The sequence below is a fragment of the Leuresthes tenuis genome, unplaced genomic scaffold (genome assembly GCF_036924035.1).
Source record: "Leuresthes tenuis unplaced genomic scaffold, fLeuTen1.0.hap1 SCAF_9, whole genome shotgun sequence".
NCBI classification, from domain to species: Eukaryota; Metazoa; Chordata; class Actinopteri; order Atheriniformes; family Atherinopsidae; genus Leuresthes; species Leuresthes tenuis.
The window spans coordinates 11,323,868-11,347,861 of NW_027325363.1; the positions used below are offsets into that span (position 1 = coordinate 11,323,868).

The 23,994-nt window shown below is 38.7% G+C and overlaps 1 protein-coding gene across 3 annotated transcripts; it reads left to right on the forward strand.

The window, feature by feature from the left end:
- Window positions 1–11,385: 11,385 nt before the first annotated feature.
- On the forward strand, window positions 11,386–23,835 carry dyrk1ab (dual-specificity tyrosine-(Y)-phosphorylation regulated kinase 1A, b). Of its 3 annotated transcripts, none has more exons than XM_072392302.1 (12): window positions 11,386–12,198; window positions 14,028–14,094; window positions 15,632–15,828; window positions 16,111–16,203; window positions 16,418–16,606; window positions 17,689–17,836; window positions 17,943–18,229; window positions 18,390–18,536; window positions 18,733–18,873; window positions 18,989–19,292; window positions 19,547–19,671; window positions 20,113–23,835. In XM_072392302.1, the coding sequence occupies exons 2-12, from the start codon at window positions 14,085–14,087 to the stop codon at window positions 20,698–20,700; spliced, it is 2,229 nt and encodes a 742-aa protein (XP_072248403.1). In that variant the 5' UTR covers window positions 11,386–12,198; window positions 14,028–14,084; the 3' UTR covers window positions 20,701–23,835. The 3 variants fall into 3 exon arrangements, with proteins under 3 accessions (XP_072248403.1, XP_072248405.1, XP_072248404.1); XM_072392303.1 differs by lacking the exon at window positions 11,386–12,198 and adding an exon at window positions 12,238–12,978; XM_072392304.1 differs by lacking the exon at window positions 14,028–14,094.
- The last annotated feature ends 159 nt before the right edge of the window (window positions 23,836–23,994 follow it).

Below are 23,994 nucleotides of genomic sequence, written 5' to 3' on the forward strand. Positions count from 1 at the left end.
CAATGGATACTGTATGTGATATACAAAACCTGTCTGCACTACTGATACATGTGTAAACTTGTCTGCTATTAGGATTCATGTTTGTTAGTTTTTTGTGAAAGTGAGAGAACAGATTTTTTTCTTTCTTTTCTTTTCTTTCTTGATCCAAGTAAAGTTACTACTAGACCAGTTGCCTTTGCTGTAAGGAGGTGTAGGCCTGCATTAGTATGTGTTTGGCTCTTTGGCTCTCAAGGACATAGCTGGGACCAAGGAACATTAACGCCATTGCTTCTTAGCTTCGTGTCATCTCACTCAAACCACCTCTGCCTTCAACATTAGTATGCAGTAGTAGTGAATCTGTTTATTTGTGCATTTATCTCAGTTAGATGATTTGGCGGAAAAAAAAAATGATATTGAGGTGAAATTCCTGAAAGGGCTAAGGGTATATTGTAATACTCAGCATTAGTTATAGACGGTAATATGATTTTCATGTCGCGTTGCAGGAATTAGGTGATGTGTCACAAAGTTTTTTGGTGTTACTTGATTTTTATTTTCATTTTTGGTTGATCGTGTGTAACAATGAGAGAAAATGACAGTTAATTTTGCCTTTATCTTTTCTTACGAGTACTGTACGATCAACATTAACACTGCACAACACAAGCAGGTAGATTACTGGGAGAATGTACAGCACCATCCAGCTCACTTCAGTTTTGCTGCACATGTTTTGCATTAACACTATTGCCATGCTTCTTCTATTAGAATGTCCTTGAGCTTTCAGTTAGGAAAGGATGTTTCATCTGTCAAGACTGTAAATCAGATATTATCAGTTTGTGCTCCATCAGTGTTGAGGAATGTCAGTTTATTATGTAGTCATGGCATTACTTTGTAGCCGAGGACACAGAGTAGACAGGATGTGTGTCTCAAAGTAGCCTTCATGATATGTTTGCCTTCTTTTGAAAATCTACCTGTAACTGCTTCAGTTTGTGACGTGCCCAAGGGTTCATATATCATGTCAAACTTGTGTAGAATACGATTGAATACGTGCAACTGTAAATGTCACAATTTTAGTCCATTAAAGAGCATTTACTAAATTTGCTAATTAAAAAAAAAAAGGCCAGGATGTAGTTGTGAAGTGTGTGAATTTAATTTTCTCTTTGCTATTTATACTGTACATGATGAAATATCTTGGTAGGCAAAGCCAATAACTGTCACAGAACTCATATCTTGGATCTAAACGGTTAATAAATGCTTGCAAATGGTACAAAAATGTAATTAAGTTCAGTCATCAGTAGCTCAGTGTCTGGTTGAATAATATATCCAGCATGTAGTAATCTCAGACCTCCAGGCTGCTGTTTCTTGCCTACTTACCTTGTGAAAAAACATCAAATTGGAAGAATGACCAAAGAAAGTAAACACATTGCCATGCAAGTATTGTAAATATCTGATGTTTGTTTTTGTACTTTTGTTTAAAATAAAGTGTACATTTGGAAAATGATGTCTACTGAATTTGTCACACTTTTCTATATGAGCATCTTTTGAGATAAAGCACAGGTTTGTTCATTTTATCTGCTATGGACTGGCGACCTGTTCAGGGTGTAGCCCGCCTCTCGCCCAATGACAGCAGGGTTAGGCTCCAGTAGGTGTTTTATGTAGGTCTGTCTGTAGTCAGTGTCTATAATAAGTGTCTATAACTTTTTTGCTATTCCTGTATATAAAACTGCATCAGCGGTTGCTCAAACCCATTCTACAACCTACTCTAATATGATTGTTGGACCTTCCAGCTCCCCCACATTTACTTTGAGTTGAGTAATGGGTTGAGTAATGGGTTAGTGGGCGCAGCTTCCAAAGAAACATGAAAACTACTTGGACATGCTGCTCACAAACTGATGCTTCACTTTTGTTATGAATGATATAACTTACAATAACTTCTCAGTCAGAATAAGCAAACCAGTGTTTTAATTTAACTTCTACAACATTCAACTACATTTGACGCTAATACAAACAGTTGTTTGGTTCGGTTAAACTTGCAGGCGGGCCAGTCCATAATGCAGATCCTCCTCCACAGCCATACATTCTTAATGTGTGTAGAATGTGGTTTTGCATTGTCTTGATGCAAAAACACATGGATGTCCCTGGAAAAGATGCCATCCTGAAGGCTGCATATCTTTCTAAGCTCTAAATAAACTTCTCTAGGTTAATGTTACCCTCACAGAAATCTAAATTAACTTTGCCAGGAGCATTAATACAATTAATCAGTATCCCATAATATCATGAAGCCTGGCTTTGGGACTTTGGTACACAACATTAATTTCTTACAAAAAAAATATCTTAAACACTGATTCATCTGGCCATAATGTACATTTCCATTGTGTGATAGTTCACCAAAATCATGTACCAAATTATGTTTACTATCACCTGCTAACATCACCTATTTTAATTGACTTTATCTTTTTTAATTGTTTTTTTTTTAGCCATAAATTGTCCTAAAGTGTTACTGAGCCCATGCAGCAATTCCCATGACAGAATTCTACCTGTTTTTATTGTCCTATTGTAAAATGTAAACTTTCCAAACAGTATCCACAGTATCTTGAAATGCAGCTCATTTGGAGTCTAAGTTACAAGTGGGTTCGGTGGCCAATAGGCATTGTCAACCAATGTATACAATTAGTCCTTTACCTTTAAGATACTTCTCTGTTCAGCATAATTGGTCCCAGAGTCAGTGGACCAAGTATTTGCTGACATTTACTGTAAGAAATACTGGTATCATAGACTTAATCCTGTGAACTGCATGGTACCAGCTAAAACAAGCTTCTGCTGCCATCATGTGGCAAAAAGAACATAATGTGATTGGTGTTGTTGGAACAGAGGTCTACAGGATGAGGATTTATCTGAGCACTGGGAACATGCAACCTACAAGATGGGCTTTTCTTTTTGATGATACATGATAACACAGCAAAAAGAGAAGTGCTTTTAATGATTGTTTGTTCGACAATTCGTACATTGCATACAATTACAACTGCTGAATGTCGTTCCTTGTGTGAGGACACTGTGAGGAAATTGATTGTGACGCATTCTTACATAAAACAACAAACAAATTAAAACCTGCAGGTTCCAATACCAAAAATGATTAGGAAAAATGTGAAAAACTGTTGCAAATATTGAAGTCATCAGTCAGGAACAAAAGTGATAATTAGTTCACAATTTTGGAATTTTGGAAACCCAAGAGCTACTTCTCAGACTCTACCGGCCTCAATTAACATGCTAAATGTCCATGGGAGTTCAATAAGGGAGTTACTGTAAAATGATCGCTTCTTTAACAAGGTTACAACAAGAAAGCCTCTTCTCTCTAAAAAGAACCTGGCGTGGCAAATGTGTATATTTGTCCACTTTGTCCACAGGCGGTAACATATTCCTAGGCTGCTGTTTTCTGTAGGGCAGCATTCACGAGACATTATTAGAAATGAGACACAAAAATGTGTGTGACTGTCTGAACATGTATTTTGCAACAGAATTAAACATGTCTTTAATTCTAACTATTGTGAGCTTAAAGTTTTAGTGTCATTTGTTTGTTGAAATTTAAGAATCTGACCCAGATGGAAAGTAAAAAGAAATAGGACGGTGACAAATAGAACTTGTTCAGACTTCAGATGGAGTTTCAAAAATCACTTATGCGATTACCTAAAACAATTTATGAAATCAGTTATTGCAAAAATGTTTTCATGAATAAGAGCCTCCTGTGGCTCAGGAGGTCTGCCCCCTAAAAGATCGGCGTTTCGATCCCTGGTTTCCCCAGTCCAGAGTGCTGAAGTGTGCTCGGGGATGACACTGGACATGACACTCAAATTACCCCCAAAGTTGTGTTCATGTGTAGTGGCTAATCGTGTAAAGCACCTTGAGCAGAAAAGCTAACTGAATGCAGTTCATTTAAGTACTGTCAGCTGTTTTTATTTCCTGACAGTGACTTTAATTATTCACAGGACTCTTTCTCTTTAAAAAAATCTCGGAGCCAGATTAGTGACACTGGTAAGTTTTGCAATTAAGTAAAATGTACTTTAAAACCAAAGTACCAAAAATCATCTTTCTCAGATAAAGTTCGAAAGTAAGAATTGAAATACATTCAATCAAATTTCCTAAATGAATGTTTAAATGAACGCTGAGGTTGGTGAACACTGACTGTCAGACGAGACTTAGTGAGTATGGTGAAGCCCAACAAACAAGTACAGCATTTAATTTAGTAAGAATTATCATCATGAAAATGGTTTATTGAATGCACAAAGCAATGTGGTGGTGATCTTTTGTCTACATGTGCTGTACTGTGACATGAAGGAAAGCTTATGGCACATTCTCTCACTCTCAAGTTTGTAGTTTAGTTTTCACTTAACAAATTCATGGACAAGCTTTTCCAGTTTTCTTTGGTTTCATCGCGGCAGTTTTACCAAATATGTGCTTTTTGAGCTCTCCTCCAGCTGACGTGAACATATTTGTGCAAAAATGCTTCTCACTTATGAGCAATCATGAAGGCCAATTCAACTTTAGGATTTTGTAATCAAAAGTTAGATAACAAACTTAACAGAAAGAAACTTGGTTTAACTCAAACTTAATTTCCCTCCCAATTTGAAACAATCTACCTAATCTTTGTTTCCCACAGTCCCTAATTGTCTGGTAAAAAAAAAAAAGAAGATTTATCAGCTTGAACATCAGGTTTGGTTAGACTCTGGTCACGCATTCCTTTTGCAGAACGTTGTTGCTTTATGTTTATTAATGCCTCTGTGGTGACTGATGAGATTATGCCGTGGTTTGATGCTGCATGTTGATAGATTAAGAGATTAAGAGATACCGTTCATGGTCAGTCAATCACTGATACCAATCACACTGAGATATTCTGCACTGAATACCCTTGGCTTAAATAGTGTTGCCTGATCTATGGCCAAGAAGAAGATACAACTCTCATGAAGCTTGTGCTTCAGTGTTCCAAGATGGTTTTTAAAAAATTGGGTTTAAAAGGGTGAGGAATTCTAGATGTCATCATTTTAGGGCGATGCATTCGTTTCAACTTACATCTACTGAAAGAGTGATGATTTACTGCTACTAACTGATCTGGGAAAGGAGGGGAAAGTAATTGCGAGGTGCAGTGGCATAAAACTTCAAAAGAATTATAACAATCTCTTGCAAATTAGCCTATATATATTTAAGTTAAAAAAAAGAGGAAAAATAAAGAAGAAATTAAGGGAAAGAAAGTGCATATTTATATATATTTTTAAGAGTTTTCAATGTACGAAATTTGATTAAAAAAAACAAACATCTTCTGTTTATTTGTGGTGTTGAAATCCTCATTGAGGATATATTACACTATCAGCTAAACTCATCCAACTACCCAGCCATTCTTCACACCGACCTTATCATATCCTGGGTTTATCCTGAGATGGGCCAGAGCCTAACCCGGTGGCTGCTTGTCAAGAGGGTCAAGGTTTTTTTTAAGCAAACATGTCACAAAATTGACTTAGTTTTACAAGCCTCTCTACAAGCATTGAACAGCACCAGAAAGTAAATGTGAGTCTGTGAATGTGTTTTAACTGACATGTTCTTGTTTTGACTTGGACTTTATAGTTGTGCTGTTTTGTCTTGACTGAGTCTACAATCATTCTCTGTGTTGCGTCATGGTGTAAGATGACACAGATCAGCAGAAACACACACCTTTGGAGTCAGAGACAGTTTCTTTCCAAATAGCCATCTGTGTGCTGAACTCGTACATGCACTGACAATGAATGCACTGACAAACTGACTCATGCTGCTGAGCTGCTACTCTTCTTGCACTTTATTTATTAGTTTTATGACGTGCTATATTGGTGTATCCAAGTGTTGTTTACTGGTGCTGGCCGTGCCAGGTTATCTGGTTGGTTTGTTTTTGTTTTTGTTTTTTGGTTCAATCAGTGGCAATACAGGTCTTAGGGCTCTTGAACACCAAACTGATGTAAAAAACTAGAAGCAACTAGAGGCTCCCCGCTTTGTCTCCTCACAGCACTTGTATCTGGGGAAACTTGGCAGCGCTACCAAGCCAGCTACCACCTGCTGGTCAGGACCTACAGCTTACACCTGTACAAGTAGACATAATTCACTGGTGCAAAAGGGGGCGGTAGTGCATACATTATACAATAGAGACGGCGTCACAGGACTTAAAACATCTACAGCAGAAAAATGCAGCATGTACATTAACGCTCTTTATTCAAAAGCACTCACATGTTTTAGGAAAGTTTCAAAAGCTTCATTTTAACTTTAATTAGTGAATTTTACTTCTTTCCACTTTAATCAACTATCTAAATTCTTCTTCCACAACTGAAGCTTCAGATACAGTTTCAAGTTAGAGTCCACTGATGGGCTGAAGGTCTGTATTTCATTTGTGTATGAGTTTCAAACAGCACTACAATTACAAACAGCTTTCCAACTTGACTGGATGCAACCTGCTGTGGAAAGCAGAGAAGAGTGGAGGGGAGTCAAGCGAGTTGAAGATGTGTCATACCGTACTATAGAAAAATGTCAAATGCCTTCCACAAGCCAGTTGGAAAGAAACCTTGGTGTCATCGTTGACCTTTAGTATTCTGGTGAAGTACAATATGTCAGCACTTCATCGACTCAAAAATAAATCTAGAGGGCATAAATCTCTCTCTGAGCACCACAAAAAGATACTGATGTAAGTGTTTACTGTAAGCAGATCTGACTACTGCAAAACCCTCACTGTCTACCCTGTTTACAAGGTACCCATAGATATGAGAAGCCAGGCCTACCTGAATTTCCTGAGAAAATGTTGAATGACAACAGGCCTCAGTTATTTTCCCAAGAATTAAGACAGTTACATAATAAGGGTTGAGTGATCTATTGCTGTTCGGCTTCACATGCAAATCTGTTGAATAATTTTCACAAAGCATGAAGCAGACCCAGAACAACATACAGGATTTATAGTCCTGTACAAATGCCAAACATGTTACCATTAATAAGCTAAAACCTACAGAGTGTGTATCAGCCTGTCAGATTAAATAGAGAGAGAGATACAGCTAAGGTAAAAAGAAAGTGCACCTTATTAAATGTCTAAGGTTTAACATACCAGGACGTGTATCTTAAAATTAGATAAATACAACCTCAGCAGAACAGCAACACATGACATATTACATTGTGTAAAAATGTACAGAAGCAGCGTGTGATAAACTAAGTACACCCGTGCTGCTCCCACAGGAACTGAGAGGGTGAGTAGCAGCCAGGTGCTGCTAATCAAATTCACTTGATTAATTGGTCATCAGGAAGTGTGAACACCAGTTGTATGTTAACACAGTGTCAAGGAGGAGAAACATCGGCAATAATCAAAAAGGAGTGATTGTTGCTGCTTATCAATCTGGTAAAGTTAGAAGGCCATTTCCAAATAATCTAGGGTCCATCATTCCACTGTGATAAAGATTATTAATAGGTGGAAAATATTCAAGACAGTTGTCAGTCTTCCCAGGAGTGGATGTCCCAACAAGTTCATCCCAAGGTCAGAAGTTGCAATGCTCAGAAAAAAATAGACAAAAAACTAAGAGCTACTTCTCAGATTCTACCGGCCTCAGTTAACATGTTAAATGTCCATGGGAGTTCAATAAGGGAGTGACTGTGAAATGATCACTTCTTTAAAAAGGTTACAACAACAAAAGCCTCTTCTATCTAAAAAGAACCTGGCATGGCAAATGTGTATACTTGTCCACTTTCCAGGCGGTAACATATTCCTCGGCTGCTGTTTTCTGTAGGGCAGCATTCACGAGACATTATTAGAAATGAGACGTATAAGTTGAAAAATGTGTGTGACTTTCTGAACATGTATTTTGCAACATGTAGACCTAAATATGTCTTTATTTCTACCACTAGCCATGTACTTTTAACACCTGACGCCAACTATAGCAGAAAAGAAAAATAAAGAATTGTGAGGTGGAAAGAAGTAGGAAAGTACAATGATTGAGTTCTAATTCAATTACCTCTTCTGCCATCCCCACCTACTCCCATTGGGTGTTTGTGACCAAGTAATCATTAGCAACATGTAGAAAGTGAACATCACATAGATATGGAGATGTGGATTATGTTGTGTTGACAAATAACTCAACATCTATCCATCCAGACATTTTCCACACCTGCTGTATCCAATTCAGGGTTGCTGGGAGGCTGAAACCCATCCTAGCCACCACTGGGCGAGAGGCAGGGTACACCCATGATGGATAGCCAATCCAACACAGGGCCACAAAGAGACAACAACTATGCCCTCTCACTCTCACTCCAAGGGCCCATTTAGAATCACCAACTGAAATTTGCAACACAGTAAGTAAAATGTGGTCACTGTAAAATTTTCTAGCCTTTTTGGGACATTACTGTCTTTTGCATTGTGGGCTAATTTAGCGATTTGGGTTGCCTTTGTTACAATGTCCTGTGAAAAGACAAGAACAAATTGGAGATGTTTAATCATAATACACATCACTGTGTTTGATAAGAAAAAAACAGCAATTCAGCACAAATACCTCACACCAGCTGTCAAGCATGGTGGTTGAGGTGTGATGATTTGCAGTCATGGGACCTGGGCACTTTGCAGTCATTGAGTCCGCCATTAAACTTAAATAATGCAACAGAGCAATGATTCCATGTGCAGCAGGAAATCCTCAACAGAATGACTGAAAATGAAAAGAATCAAAGAGTTGCAATGGTCCAGTCAAAGTCCAGACCTCAACCCGATTAAAAATGCTGTGGTGGGACCCTTAGAGAGCTGTGCAAAAACCAAATGCTGCAAAGCTCAATGAACTGAAGCAACGTTGTAAAGAAGAGTGGACCAAAATTCCTCCACAACGATGTGGGAGACTGATACCGCCATACAGAAAATAATTGCTTTGTTTTTCCACATACTGCTTCTGCATTTTGGCTTTGTTTTTGTCACATAAATAATGACATGTCATCTGTTGTTCTTCAGCTGAGACTGTATTCATCAAACTTCAAGACCTTTTGATAACAGATTGTTTTTTTATGTGCTATTATGGAAAATCTGAGAACTGACAGAGAATACCTCTATTTTACATATGACTGCCATACACCAGAATAATGATGACCCACAGCAGTGTTCTTCAACTCCAGTCCTCAGGGCCTATGGACAGTAACAGAGGCCAAAGATTGCAGCAAACAAAACCTGAATAAGATTTAAAGGCAAACTTGGAAAAAAAGCAAAAATAACAAGACCCGATTCTTTAAGGCTAACATCTAATTGGATATTGTGATTTTAAAATGATTTACATGTGCAAACTTCTCCATCCCTTTCTCATACTAACTGACTGAATCACAGACACATGGAATTCATCACAAAAGCTTGAATAAACTATAACGCTAGATTTTTTTTAAATTATATTCTGTAACAACTTTTATCTCAAGCTTTGAAAAACTTTTGGTGGGTTTTTAGAAAGTGATTGGAACTGTATTTGTTGTGTTCACAGTGCTGAATAGGTGTATCCGAAATACAAAAAAGAACAACCAAATCTCTTTTCAGACCTTGTAACAACTGGTTTATTATCATAAAACAGAGTTAATGTGTAAAAGGGCCATTTTCTTTTTTTTTTTTTTAAAGCAGTTTGAACAAAAGAATGTATTTTTTGCCAAATAAAGCTGATGCTCTGGATCTGAAAACACATGGGTAAAGTGTGATGTGTTTCAACATTCTGGTTCAACCCTGTTCAATGCTAACAATTTATACTTTCCACTGCACAGCACTGATATCTAACATGATAGCATTATTGCTTGTCTGGGTTAATAAAAAGAACCATATTACAATGTAACTTGTTCAAAACATTTGTTTACAACATAATAATCTATGTGTGCCACAGTGGAACTCGATTTTTGCATATTTCTTATTATGTTACCTTATTATATAAATGTATGACATCATCATCCCTGCTTTTAAAAAACTCAATTTTTACTTCCACCCTATGAAACCCATTCACCCCCACCTTTTCCTGTCACATGAGACTTGACTTGATTGACATGTAGCTTATTACTGCCTGTAAATGTTTACAAAAAAAATCCTTTAAGATACTCTCCCTTCTATTTATCTCTGAATGGTATGACTCAAAAATTATCCATAACTTACTGTCATGTCCAGCAGGTCAGAAAGCATATTCGTCTGAATGCTGAAAAATTAGAACAAAAAAAATACCAATGCAGTTTTGATGAGCTCTGTCTGTTTTGGGAGCACCACTATTAATCTGAACTGCATTCATAATCTTTTCCTTTTTTTTTTTAGCAAACACTATCATGTAGGTGAGGAGGCAACAAGGTTTCCTTGGATGTATGACGCAATGTTCCCAAAATGCATTTGAAATATTTACAAATGCCTTCACACTCTTTCCATGCGTCTATCTCAGAAAGGGAAAACGAGAGCATACAAACTAAATTTTGTTGTCACAGTGGCACAACGGATTACAAGCAAGATGGTCCATCTCCTCTGATTCTAAAAAATAATCAAAAGATCTTGATGCATCAGAGCACGGAGCAGTTTTCCACTGCATGTCCATCCAAGGTCACAGAAGTCAGACCCAGACAAGGAGCACCATTTCTTTGTCTTCATATGATTGAGTTAAAACTTTACTTGTCGATGCTGGTGATCACGCTTATGCAGTGAAAGTAATTAAATAGTTATGTAGGTTCTTTAATGGAGGCCTGTCTGAAGATCACTGCAAGTCAGTGCCAGTTTTTTGGCTTTGTCCCTTGTGTAAAGACATTTATCTGGATTCTCTGAATCTGATAATGATGTCATAGATTTATATTCTAGTTGTGAGATGTTCCACCAGTTTTTTTTCTTATTGTTTGTTTTTTCCAGTAAGATATGACTTTTCTAGTCTTTTGGCATCCCTGTCCCAACTTGAGTTATTTGTACTAGCATTATGTTGTCTTTATACTGTTTTCAATCAATGCAAATCTTAACAGCCTACAAAACTCACAAAATTAATATTCTAACAACCATTTCAAGTAGAACTTCTAGGGTGACAATGTAAGTCACCTGAATGGCTTAGCATTTTAGGAGATTTGATGAATTATGATATTTTAAAGTCAGTATTATCATTATCATTATTATTATTATTATTGAGATAGGATTTGGATAACGGTATGTTTAGTAGAGATACATCACTGTGAGAGAAGAAAGGTATCGCAAAGCTACAGCCAAATATTCAAATTAATATTTGCAAAAATAAGCACAGTCAACGATTTACATCACTGCCGGCTGGTAGCAACAGGCCAAATGTGGTTAAAAAGACAGAGACACCGCTGGAGTTATGTGTGTCCTGTAACTCTGGCCAGTTCAGCTTTTATTCGTCATTGGTCCATCCGGGTACTTTATTTTTTTTGATTGACAGTTGCCATGGCAACAAGCAAGAGCATCGCCATTTTGTCAGGAGGGTTTTTTTCCCAGCTCAGTCTTTTCAAATGTTCTCCCTTCCCGCCGGAATAATGCTGTCAGTGGATATTTGTTTGACGTTTTTGGATATCGAAATGCGTATAGTGGATCGAATCAAGAAGATCAAGAGGCCGACGTTTTAACATAGTTGAAATAATTAGGCGGCGCCGCACTAACTCAGTTGTCCGTGTCTCTGGTCCACCGGGCCGGTTCACTGCGCAGGTTTGGACCGCGCGCCATTTTGTGAAAATTGACACAAAATTCCTAACCAAAATTATCAGAGGACACGGCTTCTGTTCCGTGATTAAAATGCTTTGGATGTAACTGCATTGTCGCACTTATCGAATAGACCGACGCAAATTTTGATAAGACTGCGTTTAATCAGTATTTGGCATAACGTTTATTTAGTGGTAGCCAGAATTGTTAGCTTGAGGCTAGCCAGGGCAGGTAGCTAATGTTAGCTGCGTTCATTTTGTCAACTAGCTAGCCAGCTCGCTAAGGTTAGCTAGTAAGTTGTGCGTGCTAGTTAGCATGTTGCTTGTCAACAGCTGATAATAACAATTGTTAAATTTACTTTTATCACGTATGTTGCTCGTCAAAGCTTGGGTCATGAAGTGCGTACTAGATGTGACTGGCGAGTTATTTTAGAGTTTACCGGCCAGAGGACGGGAATTGGATTTACTCGCTAACCGTGCAGGGAGGGGAGAATCTCAAGCTGGATAAGTTTCCTCATCATACAGGTTATTGGACTTTAAATGAAGATCGTGCCATCAGAGGTGAGTAATTCCAAATGTTATGTGTTTTATTTAGCATTTATCAGCTGCGTTGACGCTTTCGCGGATGTATATTCTTTGCAGCGTGAATGGTTAACAATGATGGACGCGGTAGTTGAGAATGGTAGCTTATGGTGTGGCGGCTAGCTAACATTTTGTGAAGCCTGTGTTAACGTTTGCTTTCAGTCAGTAGGTCAAGGGACGGATTTTAATGTTGGAGGGGAGCTGCAGTCCAGCTGACTGTGAGCTATTTCCAACGGACTTTGTGGGTTTGGACGGAGAGTCATACTGGCACGGCGTTAACGTTATTGCTAACCGTACTATTTTAGACTGTCATTGTAAGATTGAAGCCGTGTTAGCTTACATCCACGATTTGATTTACTGTCAGTGCAGTGCCTAACTATATTAATATCAGAGACGTTTGGATTTTGCAGTTTAGATGCTAACCTGGCCTCGTAGCTAATTCGGCTAACTTGGCTAATGGTTAACGTTGACTTGTTGACGAACCAGCTGAATGGGCCCCACAACCCGCTGGCTGCACACACAGCGTCACTAGCTAACGTTGGACTGGTGAGAGATATGCTCGCCTGTCCCGCAGTTTTCAGGGTAACGGCGACAACGTTAGCTAGTTAGACTGCTAACGGTAACGTGATCCTGAAAACGTTTGCCATCTATTTGAGGAATTGGAGTCCTACACGAACGATAATGTAACAAGAGAGGACGAAAATTAAAACTGAATATGCTTCCTAAATTTCAACCATGACGAGATCAACCCTATCATCTGTAAGTACAGAGCTTCTCGGGGACTGTATTTACACGAACGTTAGGCTTTTTAATTGTTTGGATGGGTTACGTTTGATTCTGCTTTGGAATGGATCTAATCAGTTGGGCGTGAGAAGATGGCACACAGGCTTGTTTCAGAGGTCTTTAAACACCAGTTCTGATTTAATATGGCTACGAATATCAAGCTAGTTGTCGTTATATTTACACCTAAATAGGCCCATTGATGCCATAATGACTAGAGCCAGGAAAGGAACTGTTCATATGTCAGTACTGAACATTAAATATAATCAGATGTTAAGACGAGTCTAAACAGCTACAAGTCTACTTGAAAATGGCTTTATTTCAATCCACAGGAGCTTCAATTGTTCCAGCATTTTTGAATTTTGCTATTTTTTTTTATTTTAAATATATATATATATATATATATATATATATGTATATGTTAGGTATTGTTTATAGAATGGTGTTAGATCAAACTCTTTTTTCAGGTTATTGTAAATCTGCATAGACCTGTACAGTAAATATAGTCTGTTATCTTTGGTCCTGGCTAACAAAAGCTTATTTTATTTTATTTTTTTAATTGTATTTCATGGCTTAGTCACCCTTCCCAGTTATTTAGTAAGTGTGATTCAAAAGTATATTCACTATGAATATGCTGAGAGGAGAGCGAGCCTATTCAAGGCCCATAACAATGTTAATTTACATGATCAGTTAAACTGTTTTATATTTCAGCAGCTTCATAGTGACTTCATATGTTTTCTGTTGTGAAAACTGAATTGCCTGGGCTTTACCTATTTGTGACTGAACCACAAGCAGCTTACCTTTTAATGATTTCATCTTATTGATTTTAAACCACATTTTAAATGTGAGCTTTATGCTGTTAAATATCTGCAAAATACAGTCATGCCCTACACACTTTTAAAAGTTTCGGGGTGTCCTCTCTTCTGAAATGGTCCTCTGTCCCTTCTTCTTAACTTCAGTTTAACCACAATGACCTTAAATCCCACTAAAAATGCAAAATGATAATAATGTGTTTTTATTCTTTGTAGTGGGTTGTGGTTTGCTGCTGGACTCTCCTCCCAGGATGATATGAAATTTTACAGAAGATGCATCCAGGTTAGCTGCTGTATATTAAGCCCTTAACCCTTTATTGGGGAGTTAGTTTACTTATGATCTTCTCTTTCACTTATGTTGCTTCTTTAAATTTGGCTTCTATGAAAATTTTGGGCCCTATCAAGTAAGGAAAAGTCCAAAGTGTAGAAACATTTAGACTGGTTAGTACAGTAATTATCTCTTTTTCTTCTGTCTTTTGCTATTAAACTTTTTATTTAAGGCTCAAGCTCAAAGTGGTTAAATCGTTTAAATTTTTATTTTAAACAGCAGAACAAGCAGTTAAAACAGACATTATATATATCATAAAAATGCTATCTTTATTATTTTTTAATGCTTTGAGTTTGATAGGAAAGTTTTAAAGATTTAAGTAAAAATCACAGTCTGATTTATGTTAATTATTTCTGTAAATGTATATATTAATACAGTTATATAGTGATGGTAAAATAACCTATGTCTTAGTTGTAAAATGCAGTGTTGGTCTGTGCTCTATCATCTTACAGTTCCTCTTATTTCTGTCAGAGGATGTGTATTTTTTGCTTTTCCAAAGCTGGGTCAGCTTTCTAACGCTCTTAGATGGAGTGCAGGTTTTGGGCTGTGCAGCTATTTTGCTGTCAGGCTCTTGTGTTGAAAGCAACGTCTAAGTGTGCCAAAGTTCAATTTTATTTCTTGTTTATTTCTTGTTTTCTCATTGGAAAATGGGAGCAGCTCTGCCCTGGCAACAAAAGTAGGCTATTTGCATACTGCGTTGTGATTGGTCTGTGCATTGATGGGCTTGCCAAATCACGCTGTATCTCTGTGGTGATAGGCTATGCTAATTAGGTGCTGTTGCTGGGATTCTGAATAGTGGTTACTGTGTAGCACTGGTGAATTGTGTTGTCTGGTGAGAGATGCTGATAGCTGAACATGCTATTTAATAATTTTTTGATTCCTTCTGGCTGAAAATGAAGGATGATTCACTGTACATTGTGGAGATGCTGTATTTTCACCCCTTTTCACTGTTAAACCTGCTGTTTTTCTCCCTTTTCTTCACAAAGGTTGATATCTTCCTGTTGTATTCTATTTTTTGGTTATCCTTTTGATACATTTGTTTTACTTTACATGCTTAACAAAAGACCCTATGTATTAACCTTACATTTATCTTAACAATGTACTAATCCTTGTTATTCCTGACAACTACTAATCAATTATATTTTTTTCTTTAAGACATGGGCTTGATTCTTTCAATATACATTTAAATACTAGAAATGCTCAATTTGCATTTTGCAAATATTTACTTTTCTAGATGATAAATGTTTATATTTTTGTGTTAATGGTACTATTATTTGTTACATTAAACAGCAAATGTCTGTCCATATTATAATCTGCACATTGAGTAAGATATCTTTTACCCATATCATTTGTTGACCAAAATAGCTTGTTTAAAGGAGGGAATAAAGCTGAATCATGGCCAGATTGCTACTCTTTTTCTCCTTTCTGTTTTGCAGTATGTGCTTTTGCATTAAGTTAATGTGCAACTCCTAACAGAGTTAATTTCTTCCAGGAGGAGAGACTTCAGCATGCAAACCTTCGTCCGTCCGGCTTGCGCCCTCTTTTTCTTTACACACTGCTGGTCTTCAGATGGCTGCTCCAATGCCCCATACGCACCAGCAGTACAGTGACCGCCACCAGCCAAGCACTGACCAATCTGTTACGGTTTTACCGTACAGCGACCAGACACCACAGCTCACTGCCAATCAGGTATACTAACCCTACCCCCCCTGCACATGGTGGTGTTAGAAGAATTTCAAGAATTGCAATACTTAATGCGATATGAAAGTCTGCTTCCCCTTTTTTGGCTGTCACTAGGCAGAGTAGCTGCTCGTCAAATGTCTCTTTCAGTCTAATCATGTTACATTGTCCTAAATTAATTGTATTAAATGTAATGATACCCATATATATTTAGCTGTTAATTACCCACTTACTATGCGTTTTTATTCATGACATGTTTTTTATTTATTTTTTTAACCTTTGCTACTTCAGAGGCACATGCCCCAGTGCTTTCGTGACCCAACTTCAGCTCCCCTGAGGAAGCTCTCCATTGACCTTATCAAAACATACAAACACATCAATGAGGTTTGTTGTTCTTTTCTTTAAATGCACCTACAGGTGCAACAATTGATTATTTTAGCCAATTGACAGAAAGTTTAACTACTATGTTGATGATCAAATTGGTTGTGTTTTGTAAATAAAATTCTTAAAAGATAAGTTTCTATATTTTATCTGTACCTCATTGTCAAGTTCTGTCTGGCCTACATGTAATTACATGATATATGTCCTTAACTGACAGGTGTATTATGCAAAAAAGAAGAGACGGCACCAACAGGGTCAGGGTGAAGACTCCAGTCACAAAAAGGAGAGGAAAGTCTTTAATGATGGCTATGACGATGATAACTATGACTACATCGTCAAGAATGGGGAGAAGTGGATGGACCGCTATGAGATTGATTCCTTGATAGGAAAAGGATCTTTTGGACAGGTGCTTAATCTTAAATTACACACATGATCTGATCAGATGTGATTGAAAGAATGGTATTAGTATGTTTAAATAGATTATAATTGTTTTGAATAAATAACCTAAAGATATTTTAGGCCACCTAAGATTTCTTGATATTTAAAGGGGAACTCAAGTATTTTTATTCCTAGACTTTATATCTGGCATGAAATACGTTTATCTACTCACCGAGAACAGTTTGGCGAAAGTCGGCGTCCTTCGGAAGCTATTCAGATAACTCGCGATCGGCGTATATCCATATAACGGAGTGAACGGGGCAAAGACTATGCAGCCTCTAAATAAGGCATTATCAGTCTCTATTTCAACAATACTTTAAGAAGAATAAATGAACGAACGCGTACTGTTGCTCTGTTAGCACATAGCTACAGTTATGTGGCTACTTGCAGCTATAGGAGAGCTAACGGAGGGAATTCTACACACACCTCTACTAGGACCACTTCATCGACACGCTTGGCTGCAGCACGACTCATTCACTCTGGTAAGAACGTCTATCTCACTCAAAGTCGTCGTTCACATTGTCAAACTTTGATAGATATCCTGCCATGTTGCACAAAACTAGCAGTAGCAAACTGCGTGTGAAGTTAGCCGACTGTCACAGACCAAGGAGTAAATAAACTGTGCTCCAGGGGGGCGTGGATGAAGTGGTCCCAGTAGAGTGCCTGAGTAGAAATTCCTCCGTTAGCTCTCCTATAGCCGCAAGTAGCCACATAACAGCACCTATGAGCTAACAGAGCTATAGTACACGTTCGTTCGTTCATTCATTCATCTTAAAGTATTATAATATATATATGAAATAAAGACAGATAATGCCTTATTTAGAGGCTGCATCGTTTTTGCCTTGTTCACTCCGTTATATTGATCGCAAGTTATCTAAATAGCTTCCGAAGGACGCAGACTTTTGCCAAATTGTTCCTGGTGAGTAGATATACGTATTTCATGCCAGAAATAAGGTCTAGGTTTCAAAATACCGGAATTCCCCTTTAATCTTCTATAAACGTTCACATTTAACAGTGGGAGACATTGAAATGTGTTCTTTTTGGCATCAGGTTGTCAAAGCATATGACCGAGCAGAGCAAGAATGGGTTGCCATTAAGATCATCAAGAACAAGAAAGCTTTCCTCAATCAAGCCCAGATAGAAGTGCGCCTCCTGGAGCTCATGAACAAACATGATACCGAGATGAAATACTACATTGGTAATCCTCTCTAGAACTTTGCATTCAATCAGACAAGACACATTAAATAAATACAATTAATGAGCTTTTCCCAAGTTTGACTAACATGATTAATTTTCTTTTTCAGTTCACTTAAAGCGTCACTTCATGTTTCGGAACCACCTCTGCCTCGTGTTTGAGATGCTTTCTTATAACCTATACGACCTGCTCCGAAATACCAACTTCCGTGGCGTCTCACTCAATCTCACCCGGAAGTTTGCCCAGCAGCTATGCACGGCACTACTCTTCCTGGCCACGCCTGAGCTCAGCATCATCCACTGTGACCTGAAGCCTGAGAACATCCTCCTCTGTAACCCCAAGAGGAGTGCCATCAAAATAGTGGACTTTGGCAGCTCATGCCAACTGGGACAAAGGGTATCTAAGTGCAACTTTCTATGTCAGCAATTAAATGAATGTATGCAAGAATGTCCCAGAAAGATATGTTGCAGTTGAGTGATGTGATTCAAGGTATAGAGGTATATAGTCAGTCTCACTGTCTCTTTTTGTTATTATTTTTCTTTCCCTGTCTGTGTAGATATACCAGTATATCCAGAGTCGCTTCTACCGATCCCCAGAGGTGCTTCTGGGAATGCCCTATGACCTGGCCATCGACATGTGGTCCTTGGGTTGCATCTTGGTAGAGATGCACACTGGAGAACCTCTCTTTAGCGGTGCCAATGAGGTATAACAATTTGAAACACTGCTTATGTTCTGGAGTGTGATTTATTTATTTTTTAATTGAGAATGTCAAAAGACAATAGTTTTAACTTGATAATAAGCTTTTAAATAAAGTTAACATTAAATTCTTATGTAATGAGAGTTCAGTTATATTATCCCAAGCTTTGAGGTTAAGTAATGGGGTTTAACATTTTTCTCAGGTGGACCAGATGAACAAAATAGTTGAGGTTCTTGGCATCCCGCCCAATCACATAATGGACCTAGCCCCAAAAGCCAGGAAGTTCTTCGAGAAGCTTTCGGATGGTACATGGAGTGTTAAGAAGACCAAAGATGGCAAAAGGGTGAGCTCAGTATTTTGACACTGACAGGCTGGTGATTATGGTGAAACGGTGACAAACGTATTGTGATAAAGATGGGAAATGAGTTAATCTTTTAATGTCCGTGTACTCTTAACAGTATAAGCCTCCCGCTTCACGGAAGCTCCACTCCATCCTGGGTGTGGAGACAGGGGGTCCGGGTGGCCGGCGGGCGGGGGAGTCTGGCCATGCTGTTGCTGACTACTTGAAGTTCAAGGACCTGATCCTCCGGATGTTGGACTATGACCCTAAGAGCCGCATCCAGCCCTACTATGCCCTGCAGCACAGCTTCTTTAAGAAGACTGCGGACGAGGGGACCAATACAAGCAGTAGTGTATCTACAAGCCCCGCATTAGAGCAATCCCAGTCTTCAGGAACCACCTCCAGCACCTCCTCTAGTTCAGGTAATGGTCAGTTTTTACTCCTGGCCTGCTGAAGTCATAATACACATCAATACGTAATTTTTTTTTGGTTTCAAGATAATATAAAAATTATATATTATTAGTTCAATATTTAAGGGTCCAAATTATTGACCACAATAGTTATTGGCCTTTAAAATCCATTGTGATGTCTGATTATAAACATAAGCTCTTCCTTTTGTGGCATTTGATATGAAACTGTTGAAGATTTACTTTTGATATTGCTGTTTAACACCTAGGAGGATCATCTGGGACGAGTACCAGTGGCAGAGCAAGATCAGACCCTACCCATCACCACTTGCACAGTGGAGGACACTTTGGCACGACCATGCCTGCCATCGATGGTGACAGCCTCTGTCCACAGGTCAGCAAGTTACCATCAAAAGATCTTAAATTTGATCTGACACCAAATAAAAGTGTTTAGTTGGGGAAAATTTAAATTTCTGTGTTATTAGAAAGTCTTTTTACGTTTCTTTTGTTTGGCTTTTAAACTGCTTATTTTGAATCTTTTCTAGTCAATAAATTTGACTGTTAACTCACTTAAAATATAGATTTGACTAACATTGCTGTGTTGCTATAAAGCTATAATATTGAGGTCATCAAGTGTCTGCATCAGGCCTGTAATGATGAGAAATTTATCTTTTTTGTTGAATTGTGAACCTTTGAACTTAATTTCACAAAATGTGCTAAAAAGAAAGCAGCAAATCCGCTGTGTTGCACCTCAGAATGTTCAGGCAGTGCCAGCTTAATTAATTTAAAATGGTTCAGCTGTTTTTCACAACTGAGTCGTGCCTTTGCTTTACAGGCAAGACAGCCTTACCCACCCCCACTGGTGTGGGGAGGTGGCGTTGGACCAGAGGCAGTCACTGGAGAGACCCACCCAGTCCAGGAGACCACCTTCCATGTTCCCCCTCAGCATCCTAAGGCCCTGCATCCTCACTCACATGCTCATCACCACCACGGGCAGATGATGGCTACTCGACCACGCCCACGCCACTACACCTCCCCAACACACAGCTCCTCGACACAGGACTCCATGGAGGTGGTTCATGGCCATCTGTCCATGACCTCCCTGTCTTCCTCTGCCTCCTCTTCCTCTACATCGTCCTCTTCCACTGGGAACCATGGCAACCAGGCCTACCAGCTCCGCCATTTGCCCGCAGGAGCCCTTGACTTTGGTCAGAATGGTGGGCTGAGCATGGGGCTAGGTGCCTTCTCGAACCCACGGCAGGAGACTGGCATGGCAGCGCATCCTGCATTCTCCATGGGCACGAACACAGGGCCTGCCCACTACCTAGCGGAAGGCCACCTAGGCATGAGGCAAGGCATGGACCGGGAGGAGTCTCCAATGACTGGAGTGTGTGTGCAGCAGAGTTCTATGGCCAGCTCGTGACTGCACTGACATTTGGCTGTGTGTTCCCCCTGTGCGTCATTTTTAAGGTGGTGTTTTTTACTACAAGGTGTGTTGAGAACAAAAGCTGCTCACGTCAGAAGGGAGATATCACTGAACCGCTACTACAGAGAAAAACCTTTGTTAAAAAGTATATATGTAATTTTCATCAGTTTTTCTTTTGCAATCATTAGGCACAAAATAATACTGCAGAATAACCATAGTGAGATTGAGACATCCATCTTACCATTTCACCAGTTTCATGTAACCACCAAATAATCACCATATGGTATTATGTGGCAAAATCTTTTAAGGAGCATTTCAGAGCAAAGTTTGAAGCTGTTTCGCAACTAGCTGTTGGTGATGAAATGCTTGGCGTCCTCTTACGGTCCAAACCGTGGATTGCCTGACATTACTGTTCCACTGGTTGTTAATTATTTTTGCCCTTTTTTAAGTGAAATTTCACATTAAAGCTGCTTGTAAATCCTGTAGCTTGACAATGAGGGGAAGTCTTTGCGGTGATATTTCTTGTCGTTGGTCGGTATTGTGTGACTCTGTTAAAGGGGAGCACATAGCAGTGGAGTCCCTATGCGTGTGCTGGCCGGGTGGAGAGGAGACCCCCGCAGGTGGATACTGACACCAATCAGGGGGGAAAAGGAGAGGGAAGCACCACCCCTCAGGCCTAGAGGCCCCGTAGTCCTGCAAGCTGCTACCGGGCCCGGCACAGGCGAGAGCAGCGATGGGCATGGGAGACCGAAGGATCCAGCCCAGTGAAAGGAAGACAGTCAGTGGCTGGTTCTAGATAACCCTTTGGCCTTATGACTCATGGACTTGGAATGGGATGGAGCTGGACATTATCATTTGAATTAAGATGGCTTTTCTCTATTTTTCTCTCTAGACAGCCCTTAATTCTTTAAGGAAATTAAAACAACTTAGAAAAGGTAAATAAGAATGGTAATTTGAGGCCTTTCTCGACAAAGATTTCGTCTTCAGCAGGGCCCCACATAACAGGGTCTTATTGTACACAACAACCTCCTAAACATTACTTCCTTGAAATTCACCGGTTAAGGATTTTGCAGTGGAAAGAACTATCTATTCCAGAGTCTACCCTTTTATGTTTTTGTTTTGTTTTGGGTCCCCCTCCCCCTTTTGCATGTAGTTCCTCATCAGAACCACCTGCACAAGTCTCTCCATCCAAAACATGGAAACTGAAGAAAAAAACGAGTTAAGTGACTGCCTTTTTTCTCCTCAAATTATGCTGTGAATTTTACAAGAATTTATTTTCCCTTTGGATATGTTTTTATACCAAAGCAGTTGTTTTATAGCATATAGGTGTCTGTAACCAATAATGTAGCAGTTCACCACTTTGACGCAAAGTTTATCAAGATCTTATTTTAACGTCAACTCAAACAGCTGCAATATATTACTTTAGCAAAACTGGAGAGCGTTGTCGAGACCGTTGGCTATTGTGTATTCTTGCCAGATTTGTTTGCAACGTTTTACCAAAACTGTTTCCATATTAATTGGTAGATTATTTTGGGAGTCTTTTAAAACTTTGGTATGTTAGAGAATTTGGTAGTTACTCTGCAGGCTCCGGAGTAGCAAGATAGAGGCTGATGGTTTAAAACAAAAACACACAAAAAAAAAAAGGAGACTAATGCGTTCTATTTCTGTGTCGTCGTTTTTTCTTTTGCCCCCATCATACTATTTCAAAGGGTGTTGCTGCCTTTCATACATCATTTGGTCAACTTGGCTAGTTCCTGCCACGAAGCAAGACTTTGTCATTTTCTTGCCAGGGTAAGGATAATTGTGGCAAATCAGTTTGTGTTGAATGATATAGTCCTGATTTGGTAGGTCAGATCCCCACGATTGTTGTCCTATTCAAAGGGAAAAGGGTGTCTGTCAGCCCACAATCACATTGCTTTGCCTAGGCAGACATGCATGTCTTCAAAACATTAGTCAGTTACCAGATTTTTTTCTTTTTTTTTTTTCTTTCTTTTTTCTTTTTTCTTTTTATATCAGGGATTTTGAAGTGCTTTCTTTCTTCTGTTGCTCATTTTACCAGCTTTGAAATTGGAGGAAAAAAATAATGGAAAAAAAAAAGAAGAAAACCTGCCCACAGCCACCTCGCAAATTGAGGGCAGGCCAAAGGTCATGCTGTCGTCATTTTATAGGAGAGACCATCGCAAGCAGTCATACTCGGCATTTCCACAAACACAAATGTAAAGCTACCTATATTGAGATTGGGGTTTTATCTGGATGTCAAGGTTAATTGCAAATTTGCAATCATTTTTCATACCCCCGCTGAATTTGAGACATTTAGAACTTGTCAGTGGTTTTATTACTGGCTCTCATACTGGTACTAAACATTCCAAAAATAAAGACTGAAAAAGAAAAAAATTGACTGCAGTGACTCGTAAGTGTGCGCCTATTTCAGATCATGCTGATTGACCTCTTATTTAGAGCAGTTGTCATGAAATGCAGCCCCTTTTTAATAGTTGAAATAGAATTTATGTATATATTTATATTTTTTTAATAAAGGAAGTATAGAACTCACTACCTTGCTCCTGCTGGTATGTTGATTATGTTTGTCAATTTGGTGACCATTCAGTGGGCAGGAACTCCTGTTTTCTTAGTGGCAAAACCTTGCCTTTTGGCAAAGGTACTTGACTACATCAGGACAACACTATGAGGTAGGGTTTGAATCAAACAGGGAAAGCTAGATCTTCAAACCTTAATAATTTTCACAGGGTATATTGTAAGTGCATGTACATCACAAACCTTACTTTTTGGTTATATGAGAAGCACATGGTTGAAAAATGGTTCCATCTTTCATAAACCTGTTGAGTTTGTGGGTTATACACAAACATATACTTGTTGACATATCTGAACACCCAACAGAAGTTGAAATCCTTTTATTTAATTTGGATTGATCCTTTTCATTTTTGATTTCACATTTTTTTCACTTTTTTTGTACATGCAACATGCACTATAGAATTGAACAGCATGGGGGAAAGGATAAGTCCATGTATCCACAGATTGTAAGATCTAGTCAAGACTTTGCTGTGTTTATGACAATGCCCTTTGTATTATATTAAGACAGTCTTATGTATGATATATAAAAAGAAGTTAACTGAAGTGTTCTGTGTCGTTATTGTTTCCTCGACTAATTATATCTAGATTAGCGGAGCATGTCCATTCAACAAAATATATGCCTAACCATACAAGCGTGATGCACGAGAGATGACCATCTCTCTTGTCTTTTCTTTTTTTATTTCTTTTATAAAAAATAGTGAT

What these genes read in the sequence shown, in the direction of transcription:
- dyrk1ab (XM_072392302.1), top strand. An exon ending in CATACAAACACATCAATGAG is followed by an intron (nt 16,204 to 16,417) that starts GTTTGTTGTTCT and finishes CTTAACTGACAG; the next exon opens with GTGTATTATGCAAAAAAGAA. An exon ending in CAGCACCTCCTCTAGTTCAG is followed by an intron (nt 19,293 to 19,546) that starts GTAATGGTCAGT and finishes TTTAACACCTAG; the next exon opens with GAGGATCATCTGGGACGAGT.